At 46.2% G+C, this 11,094-nt stretch overlaps 1 protein-coding gene across 2 annotated transcripts in view; it reads right to left on the bottom strand.

Annotated features, from left to right (window-relative positions):
* Positions 1-508: 508 nt before the first annotated feature.
* The window catches only part of LYPD8 (LY6/PLAUR domain containing 8), a 36,936-nt gene continuing 26,350 nt past the window's right edge, over positions 509-11,094 (bottom strand). Inside the window, exons 1-6 of one of the 2 annotated variants that reach the window (XM_060295569.1) lie at positions 7,819-8,941; positions 7,302-7,421; positions 5,320-5,475; positions 3,659-3,796; positions 2,697-2,868; positions 1,416-1,549 (exon numbers count right to left, since the gene is read on the bottom strand). In XM_060295569.1, coding sequence (XP_060151552.1) covers positions 2,732-2,868; positions 3,659-3,796; positions 5,320-5,475; positions 7,302-7,421; positions 7,819-7,873 — 606 coding nt within the window. In that variant the 5' untranslated portion in view covers positions 7,874-8,941 and the 3' untranslated portion in view covers positions 1,416-1,549; positions 2,697-2,731. Of the gene's footprint in view, positions 1,550-2,696; positions 2,869-3,658; positions 3,797-5,319; positions 5,476-7,301; positions 7,422-7,818; positions 8,942-11,094 lie in introns of those variants that run through there. The other variant, XM_030844800.2, reaches the window with a different exon arrangement.

Below are 11,094 nucleotides of genomic sequence, written 5' to 3'. Positions count from 1 at the left end.
CATCATTTCTGTGGGATTCTTGCCAAAAAGATATAGCCTCAATCTTACCCTAAGAAAACTTCAGACAAGCTCAAATTTCTGAAAAACTGGTCAATAAAATAAATACTCCAGAACTGTCACAGAGTGTGGGAGACTGAGGAGACATAACAACTAAATGCAAAGAATTGGATCCTGGACCAGAGAAAGGACATTAGTGAAAACTGGCAAAAGTCAAATGAGGTCTATTAGTTAACGGTTTCAACGCTAACTTCCTGGTTTTAGTAATTGCAGTGTGGTTATGTAACATGTGAATGTAAGAGGAAGGTGGGTTAGGGGGTACTAGAACTCTCTGAACTATTTTTGAAACTCTTTGAGAAATCTAAAATTATTTCAAAATAAAAAAACTAAAATAAATAAATGAAAATGAATGTGGTGATGAGCTACCATCAGATGGCCTTTCTGTTGGCTTTGGTCTTAATCTTCATCAGCAAGCCTGGACAATAAAGACCCACACTGGGTTACACCTTTAAAAGTTTTTATTACAGAAAACCCCATTCTTCCAAGTCCAGCTCAAGGCCCCCCTTATTTACTAAAACTGGGCTTCTGTGCATATTGGATTGAATGGTTTTCTTGCTCCCTGGGTATCTGCTGTGGAGTTGAGGACTCTGCCTTTGATTGTAGTTCTCTGAGAGGAGGGGCTGGGCCTCTGTAGCCATGTTCCATTCTGCACAAGGCTTAGAGACACCTAGTCAGCAGGGCACTGACAGCATTATGCCCCTGCCTGGGAGGTTAGGCAGGGGAATCTGACAATTTTCAGCAACCCCTGTGCACCCACTTTGGGTCTGGTGGTGACAGTGTCCTAGACAATGTCACTGTGGGCCCGAGACTACAGCCAGTTCAATTGCTGAAGAGCCAAATATCAGTGCTGGGGTCAACACAGGGCATTATGGCTGCCCCCCCACCCCGAGTGTGAGGATGGGGACAGTGGCATGTTGATCCCCAGAAGTGCAGGGCTGTAAGCAAAAGATGCCAGCAAGGTGGAAGGGTCTGCTTCTCAGAAGCAAATTAGACAGGGATCAGGGAGGTCCTGAGAGCCCACACACAAAGGTGCAAAGATTTCAAAGGCAAGTAACTGGGAAGTGGTGCTGGACAGTGGCTTGAAGGAAGCCCAGCCCAGAACATATCAGCACAGATTTGGTCATTGAATGAATCAATGCTTTAATAATAAGGAATAATGTGGCTATCACAGGGCATTACCTGGAAGGCTGTGACTGCTACTGCTACTCACTGAGCAGTTAAACAGGGGACGGGAGGGTTTGAGGGTGCAGATCTCAGAGCAGCAACCTCAGCAGGAGAAGGCTGCCAAGGGTCAAGGGTATGAAGAAGACTTTAGAGCCAGTGTCACTGGTGGAGCTTGGAGGAGTGGGAGTGGGTGTTGAGGAGGCATCGGAGCTGTTTTCACACTCAAACTTTAGGAAAGTGACTCCTCCAACCGTCCGATTTCCAGTAGCCAGGAACTCACAGGTGGAGTTGCTGACATTGGAGCAGCCTTTCAGCACGAGCTTCATCTCTGTGAATTCAAAAGAGACAGTAAGGACTTCACAGCCCCTTCGCCCTTCCTCCCCAGTCTTCTCAATGACCTGCAAGAGCTGAAACAGGTCTGTTCCTGACACAGGAGCTTGGAAGAAGGAGCCCAGGATCAAGAACACCAAATGGTAATAGCAGAGTGGCTGTGGAGGTGAGGGCCTAGATACCCTTTCCAAATCAGTCCTGGAGGAAACCGAGGCTCCTGGAGGTGGATGCGAACCTGAGCCCACGGGTTAGGACCAGAGCTGAACCTGAGACTGAACTCTTCAGTGTTTTCCTGAGTAGCTGGCAGGTGGTGAAATCCAGGGACAGGCTCAGACCCTCCGTAGTCCTCTGCTCTCAATCCAGGAGGGAGTCAGCATTTCAGACCTGCTCCTGGCCTCCCCTCTTCTAGGCTCTGCTTTCCATCCCCACTCCTCTCTGGACCTGAGTTCTCTCTGCCTGAGTTTTCCCTGAGAAGAGGGAAAAACAGCCAGAGGGGATGCAGAGAGACCCCTGTGTCTTAACTCTAAATCTGTGTTGTGATGTGTCTAACCCCGTTTTAAGGTGCAGGTCCTAGGAAAGGACAAGGGAATTTGCAAAGAAGATGTGATTGTGATTGCAGCTACCTTTTACTGAGTACTTACTATGTGCCAGTATTGCTCTGTAGGCTGCAAGTCAAACAGCCCTGGAGGAGAGGCAGCTCACAGGGGAGGAAGGGGCTGGAGGAGGTGACTGGCTACTTGTTAGAGGCAGGGCTGCAATTTGAGTTCAAGACTGACTCCATACGTGCTCTGAGAAGGAGGGGGAAGCCTCCACATCCCAGTAAAGAAAGCAATTCGTTGCTGCTTTAGAGCAAATATCAGTGCTGGAGGTTGAATTAGAGTGTGTTAGGAAGATGTGTTGCCTGGCACATGGCTACAGTATTTTTTTTTTAGCATCTTTATTGGAGTATAATTGCTCTACAATGGTGTGTTAGTTTCTGCTTTATAACAAAGTGAATCAGCTATACATATACATATATCCCCATATCCCTTCCCTCTTGTGTTTCCCTGCCACCCTCCCTATCCCACCCCTCTAGGTGGACAAAAAGCACCAAGCAGATCTCCCTGTGTCATACAGCTTGGGCAAAAACAAAAACAAAATCCTACATTTATGATGGCTTTGATCTGGCTTTCAGATTAAGTCAAAGGTGGCGCAGTGGTTGAGAGTCCGCCTGCCGATGCAGGGGACACGGGTTCGTGCTCCGGTCCGGGAAGATCCCACGTGCTGCGGAGCGGCTGGGCCCGTGGGCCGTGGTCGCTGGCCCTGTGCGTCCGGAGCCTGTGCTCCGCAACGGGAGAGGCCACAACAGTGAGAGGCCCATGTACCGCAAAAAAAAAAAAAAAAAAAATTCTTTTTTATTTATTGGTTTTATATTGTATGATGGTTAATTTGTATCTCATAATGGTTAATATCAAATTACTTTTGTAGAAAAGAACAGTTGGTTGGTTTTTTTTTGAGAGAAATCATCAGTATTGTTTATTTTCAAGTTTACAATGACTTTTTTTTAAGTATGAAATGCTGTATTGGTTGTACACCACCACCACAGGGGAATAGATCATGGCTAAAATGTTAAATAGATTTTTTTTTATTTTGTTGTTGTTGTTGTTCTTTTTTCAATTAGTTGGATATTAAAGCCCCGTTTGACTCTTCCTTCCAGGTGACCCAAGCTGTCATAATCCAATACCTCTCAGTGACATGCAGAGAAGGGAAGTATACATATAAAAGGAAATAAAAGTCAGACCCACCCATACCTACAGAACAGCTCACCCTAGTAAAGAAATAAATGTCAGGAGTGACATGATGCCCTTAAACGAGCCTGGCTTGATTACAAGCCATAAGAGAACAGGGTTCAAGAGACCGACAGCCCAGGAGGAATGAACTCTGGACTGAGGTGGCAGAAATAGCAACCAGCTCAAAGCTACATTAACAGCCTCACTATCTCAAAGGCATCCTGACCTTATTCCCTCTTCTTACTAACCTCCTCCAGGCCTTTTTTGTTAATCCAGAATTTATGATCCAAGGCATGACATGTTTTAAACTCAAGTCCCATAAAAAGGAAATGACATACCATTCTTAAATTCTGCGATTAGACTGACACATCTTTCTTCTTTATAACATTTCCGGGTTGTCTCATTACAGGAAGTTTCACTAGATCCATAACATGCAGAGCACCCTGTGTTGCTGGACACCTCTTCCTGTGGGGGATCTGGGTAGAGTAAGAGTCATTAACTCAGAACAGTGTTATCACAAATATCACGGTACTGCCTTGGGTGGAAGGGGAAAGGCAGACAAAGACGCTAGCCCGAGAGACCTCTCAGGGTCTCTCTGCATGCTCAGGAATCTCAGATCCTGCCATAAAAATACCAGTCATCCCATCCCATGTCCCACCAAAATATTTACAGCACACAACCTCACAGACCTGCCCTTACAGGCCATCCAGTCTTCAAGAACTGTGGTCAGTGAGGGTGTTGGGATGAGGAGGGAAAGGTAAGATTCTGAGCTAAAACCAACCTATAGCTAATGTCAACGGTAGCCAGCTATTCTGAACATTAGCCAACAGGTGTGTGACTATTACTAAATCTAGCTCCGAACAAACGAACACAGGCCATTATTTAACAACGTGACTTGGATAAAAAAAAAAAATTACATTGAGACTCAGCTCTGCTATTAATGAACCATGCTCTATGACTATGGCCACATTTTCTCCTCTTCAAAAGGAAGGCTTTTTTCCCTGGTGGCGCAGTGGTTGAGAGTCCGCCTGCCGATGCAGGGGACGCGGGTTCGTGCCCCGGTGCGGGAAGATCCCACATGCCGCGGAGCGGCTAGGCCCGTGAGCCATGGCCGCTGAGCCTGCGCGTCCGGAGCCTGTGCTCCGCAACGGGAGAGGCCACAACAGTGAGAGGCCCGCGTACCGCAAAAAAAAAAAGAAGGCTTTGATCTAAGCCAACAGTTCTCAAATGGTGGTCCAGGGACTCCTGGGGATCCCTGAGACCCTTTCAGGGAGTCCACTAGGTTAAAATCATTTTCATGATAATACTAAGATGTTCTTTGCTTCTTTTACTCTCTTTCTCTCATGAAAATACAATGGAGTTTTCCAGAGGCTACATGACATGTGAGATTGCAACAGACTAAGAGAACAAGCAAATCTGAGAACCCAGCTGTATTCTATTAAACCAGAAATTAAGGAGCTTTGAGAAAACATGGAGCAATGCTATTCTTCCCACTAAATATTTTTTGTTTTGGAAAAATAGTTATTTCTATGTAAAAACAAATGTTATTAATGGTAACATGTAATGAGTTTTATTATTTTTTAGTGAACTAATAAATATTTTTAAAATTTCTTAGCCTTATTTTTAATACAGTTAATATTGATAGATATAGTCCACAGAAACAAACGTTATTTGGAGTCCTCAATAATTTTTAAGACGTAGAGTCTTGAAAGAGGTCCTGAGGCCACACAATTTGAAAGCTACTAATGAGCATCTAGTAACCTCCCACACATCTCGGAGCGCTGTGATTTCTGTCTTTACTGAGAAAGGGGAAAGCATGGTAGTAGCGCTGGTTTTCCTCATTTGTTTCTCAAGTAGTTGTTGTACGTCAGCAGTTAATGTTACCCAAATATTCACTGAAGTGCCTAGACTTAAGATGTCCACCCAAGAGTGAGAACCATAGGTAGCGCAGGAAGGGACGGAGCAGGGAGGACAGAGGAAGGATGTGGCCAGCACCCACCTATGGTGTCGTTGGTGTCATTGCACGCCTTTCCTTGGCAACACTGGCTTGCAAAATGGAAGGTTTCATTAGCAGATACGTGGACTGTGAAGGTCTCAGCCACGCTGCAATTATCCGCAGAGCAGGCCTTATCCTCATACCATGTGATGTTTTCTCCTACACAAAGGCAAACACAGACTGTCAGTCCTGGGTACAGAGCGTTCAGGGAGGGCAAAGGTCCTGAAGAGCAACTGCTTTAGGCAAGGGCAGAAAACACACCCTCAGCTCAATGCAGTTTGGGGGACACTGGAGAGGGTTTCCTGCAAAAAGAAAAATCCTTCTCCGTGAGGTAGTTCCTTTGTTTAGCAAAAGATTATCAGAGAAGCAGCTTAAATTCCAGGTGAAAGGCTGATGGGGAGCTTAGAAGTGGGTGGTTCAGGTTGACACACCCAGAACCCACTGAACAGTCTTAGCATCTAAATATAGACAAGTAGATGTGATGGGTCTATGTGCAACACGATGTTGAACCTGAAGTCAATCAAGCTTCTAGACCAGAGCTATCGAATATGGTAGCCCGAGCTCTATGTGGCCACCTACAAATCAGTCCTCAGTCACACTAACCATATTTCAAGTGACCAATAGCTACATGTGGCTACCACATAGGACAGCATTGACATAGACATTAACATCACTGAAGCAAGTTGTACTGAACAGCATGAGTGCAGTTTACAGGAAAGACCAGGAGTAGGGGAACAAGTGAAATGACATTACAAAGAAGCAATCAAACACAGCCAGAATATAAGACAGCTACAGGATAAATGGCCCCATTTCTCCAACAAATCAATGGGATTGAGCAAAGAAAGTGGTATTAGTTATTATTAAACAAATTAGACACAATAGACCTAACAGCAAAATGCAATGTGAGGATTTTGTTTGGATCCAGATTCCAATGCATCTACTAGAATACATCTTTGAAACACTTGGAACATTTTTAAGGTGGCCTGGGTATTACAAGAAATTTTTAAATTATAGCTAATTTTCTTAGGTGTGATAATTGTATTGTAGTTATATAAAAAGGGGAAAAAAGTTCTTATCAGAGATGAATAGTGAAGTGTTTATAGGGGAAATAACATGCTATCTAGGGTTGCTTTAAAATATTATGGGGAGAGGGTAAATTAGGAGTTTGGGATTAAAATATACACACTACTGTATATAAAATAAATAACCAACAAGAACCTACTGTACAGCACAGGGAACATACTCAATATCTTGTAATAACCTATAATGGAAAAGAATCCATTTTCCTAAAATGGAAAAGAATTCATATATATGTGTGTCTGTGTGTGAATCACTTTGCTGTACACCTGAAACTAACACAACATTGTAAATCAACTATATTTCAATAAAAATTTTAAAAATAAAAATAAAATACTATGGGGAAAAAATAGCAAAATGTTAATTGTTGACACAGGATGGTGGTTACATGGGAGTTCATTATAGTCTTCTACCTGCTTCTGTGTGTGTTTGAAATGTCCATAATAAAAAGTTTAAAATAAGTCAAAATGGTCTGAGAGAGAGGTAACAATCACGCCAGCAGAACACCCTAGAAGGAAGTCTGAGTGAAAATATGTTGGATCTGGAACAGGAAGGAACACTGAGAAGAGGGAAAGGGGGGCAGAAAATGGAAAAATGAAAACACCTAGAGCAAATTGCCTGCTTTGTAATTTAGCTAAGAGCTGCCCCTGCTTCTCACGTTCACTAATACAGGTCTAGCATGAAGTCTGAGTCAGGTGCCGCAATTCCAAGGAGCCACAGGGCTTGTCTGCTTGCTTGGCTCTACCACTGTTACTGACTCCTGCATGCTGCTCCTCCTGAGAGGCGCCTTCATGACCCCCTCTCTCCTTGCACAGCCCAGCCTTAGCCTTGCTTTCCTGGTCAACCCCTCCAGCACCTGCCCTGTGCAAGTTCCAGAAATGGGAATGATGAGCATCCCCCAGGCTCACCTAGAGAAAAGTTCGTCAAGAAAGTGGTACAGCTGATACTGGCATTTGCGGGACACTCAGTGGCATTTCTGTCAACACAGGGGTCTGTCAACGAATTACACTGCACACAACTCAAGGATTCTGGGAAGACAAGATGTTCGGTATCGTCAACATTCAGGAGACATTTACAGAGTGTGCTCTGGCCAAAGCACTGCACTCACCTCAGGGTAAAAGAATAGCCAGGATGGCATCCCTTCCCTCTGGGGTCCCCCAAACTTTAAGCTGTGAGGTGGAGCCACCCCCATTAAGTTTATCCCCACTGTCCACCATTCCCCAGTGGGAAGACCCAACCTTGACCCACAGCACTGAGTGGTACCACAGGGGGCAGTGCGCACAGAGAGGTCTCATAGCCTCCACTTCCCACACCTTGACATGAGAGGTCACATGAGGGGATCCCAGGGCACCAAAAGTGAGAAGACCGTGGTGAGGTGGAAAGAGGGGTCTTCGTTCCAAAAGGGGGCCATGTGGTTTCCCTCACCTACAGCTGCAACCGTGAGCATGACGATGATACCAGCGAAGAGGAAGCCCTTCATGGTGCTGGACGTATGTCGTTGAGGATGAGGACTGTGGCCGCGGAGCCTTAAGCCAGAAGAGACACAAAGAGGGCAGTCTGGGGAATCAGAAGGCTGCTGGGGAGTGATATTCCCTAGGATTGCAATCAAACTTCAACAGACCCAGCCCATCCTTGTGACAGAAGGAATCAGCATCCTCAGCGGGGAGCACCGAGCCAAGATGTAGATTCCACCCTGCCCTTATATCCACAAAAGTCGGGTTTTCCCAATCCTAGATGCCTGCAAAGGCATCCACACACAAGTACAAAACACAGCCCAGGGCATTTCCTACAGAGCCACCATGGGTACAAAATGGGCAGAAAGATGACTGCCAACCCCACTGAGGATGGGAGACCAAGAAGAACGCTGGGCTCTCATGTCCCAGAGCATAATGTCCGTCCTGTAGGTGGTATCTTGCCACATTCACATAATGCACATAGGAGCTCTGTCTCTGCCATCGCCACTCCAACGAGCAGGCACATACTGAGCACTTACTCTTGTTCCAAGCACTTATGTGCATTGATTCATGTAATTCCTCCACCCAGCAGGCAGGTACTATTTTTAGCATCACCTTATTTCAAAGGGGAAATCAAGCCCCAGAGAGGTTAAGTAAAGCACTCAGAGTCAAGGTTGCACTCCTGGGGGGGGTTAGAGCTGGATTTGGCCCAGGCCTCTAACCACACTGACTCTAACACACATGACCCCCAAAGCCCCGGACCTGGACATGCTCAACCTACAGAGCTCAATCAGAAGCCCCGGCACACTTCTGACTGGTCTGTCATCAATCTCTCTGCACATGAAAGTCATCTAATAGCTAAGGTTTAGCTGTATTTATTAAGATCCTGGGAGTTGGGGGTTAGCAGATGTACACTCTTATATATAGGATGGATAGACAACAAGGTCCTACTGTATAGCACAGGGAACTATATTCAATATCCTGTGATAAACCATAATGGAAAAGAATATTTTTTAACATCTTTATTGGAGTATAATTGCTTTACAATGGTGTGTTAGTTTCTGCTTCATAACAAAGTGAATCAGCTATACATATACATATATCCCCATATCCCCTCCCTCTTGCGTCTCCCTCCCACCCTCCCTATCCCACCCCTCTAGGAGGTCACACAGCACGGAGCTGATCTCCCTGTGCTATGCAGCTGCTTCCTACTAGCTATCTATTTTACATTTGGTAGTATGTATAAGTCCATGCCAGCTGGGACAAAGTGAAAAGAATATTTTTTAAAAAAGAATGTCTGTATGTGTATAACTGAGTCACTTTGCTATGCAGCAGAGAGTGGCACAACATTGTAAATCAACTATACTTCAATTAAAAAAAAAAGATCCTGAATCAGAGCTCCTAGAATTTTAATTTGCCCGTGTATCAAAAAGCATGGCTCTGCACTGAACCCTTATTCATCGTTAGCTCATTTATACTATGAATAGTAACCAGGAGCTACCTGTGGCTACTTACCTTTAGATTCATTGAAGGAATAAAAAGGAAAGGTACTGTTTCTCAGTCACCAGCCATGTTCCAGTGCTCAGTGGCCACATGTGGCTGGTGGCTGCTGTATTGGTCAGTGCAAGTATGGAACAAGTCCCAGGGCACAGTGCTGCTGTAAAGATTTTTGCCCACTCCACAGCTGAGAAAACTGCAGACGGAGGGATAATGGAAACTGCCCAAGCTCACCCAGCTTGTAAGATGAAAAGTGGGACTCCATTCAGGGTCCTTCCAGGTCCAAAGCCGAGTTGTACCATAATAGCTGCCACTTACTAAGGAGCAACTGACTTTCATTAGGAGCCACCGCCTGCATCTCACCTCACCACACCACATACACATGCTCCCCCACATACACACCACACCACACACACACATACATACACTCCACACCCATACATACACACACCACACACACACACACACACACACACACACACACACACTGTGATCCCCTAGTTAACTGATTAAGAGTCGGTGAAAAGAAAGAGACATTAGCCCCAATGGAGGGAGACAGACAGCCCATCAATTATCTAATGGCCCCAATAGTTAGAGATCCTGGGAGAAAAATTAAGGATGTTTGGTTTGAAGCTTGTGGCAGATGTTCTGTGCATTGCACCCTGCATCCCCCAGTGCCCAGTCACCACTCCAGGCCCAGAACCCCAGTAGAGAGAGAGGTTCAGGGGTTGGGCCTCCTGGGAAGGGCCTCTCAAGCCTTGTAGGTGTAAAGGAAGAGGAGATGGGAGGGCAAGAAAGGAGGGGAAAGAGTCCACAGCAGCCACATCAGTTAAGTGCACACATCACCTCGGCCCTGCGGTATAGACCTGATGATTCGCCTCATTTTCAGAGGGAAATAATGGAAGCCCAGAGAGGTCAGGACCCTACCCAGGGACATGTAGCAGAAGAGGCAGATCTTGGAGGTGGTGGGACTCAGGGCCCTGTGCACCACCTCTGCAGAAGAGAGGAGCCAGTGAGCTGGGGGTCAGGGCAGGGGCCCCATAGGGAAAATGAGACCAAGTACATCTGTACACCCCTTTGCAAAGTCCTTCCTATTCATCCTATTGTTGGACATTTTTAGCTGTCTGAAAGGGTCTTACCTCAATTGTTCTCATCTTACACAGAGGAGCAAGAGCTCACAGAAGCTGTGAGAAGGACGCAGCACCACACACACACACACACACACACACACACGCACACACACAGAGCAAACCCCAGCACCTCTCCACTCCAGCCTTCCCCTTCCCGGGCACTGCTGGAGGAGCAAGAGAATGCCAGGAGAATGGCCTGGACCCCAGCCAGCGCTGAATGCCCTTCCCCTGCTTTCAGCTTCTCCCAGGCTGGGTCCTGTCTCACAGCCCAGCCCCAGTCCCTTACCTTCTCTGTCTGGCCCAGAGATTGCCCCGAAGAAGGTGGATCCTGGCAGAAGGTTGGAGAAGGTGTGTGAGGGCCCTTATATAGCAGGTGGCTGCACAGTCAGAAAGCACGGCTGCCTACAGGGAGGGGCTTCTGGGCCAGACTGGGCCCTGCCCAACCCTAGGGACATAGGTGGCTTAATCCTAGGCAGCGATGATGTTGGTCAACTCTCTGAAGCCTCCAGGAATTGGGAGAAACTTTGGTCAAGACCTGCCTTTGGCAAAATGTGCAAGAGAGCAAGGTGTGTCCCTGGCACTGTCTCATGTTGGCTGTCACCCACCAGATGGATTCTATG

The sequence above is a fragment of the Globicephala melas genome, chromosome 3 (assembly GCF_963455315.2).
Source record: "Globicephala melas chromosome 3, mGloMel1.2, whole genome shotgun sequence".
NCBI classification, from domain to species: Eukaryota; Metazoa; Chordata; class Mammalia; order Artiodactyla; family Delphinidae; genus Globicephala; species Globicephala melas.
The sequence above is the reverse complement of the archived record's forward strand: the minus strand, read 5'-3'. Positions and strand labels throughout refer to the sequence as shown.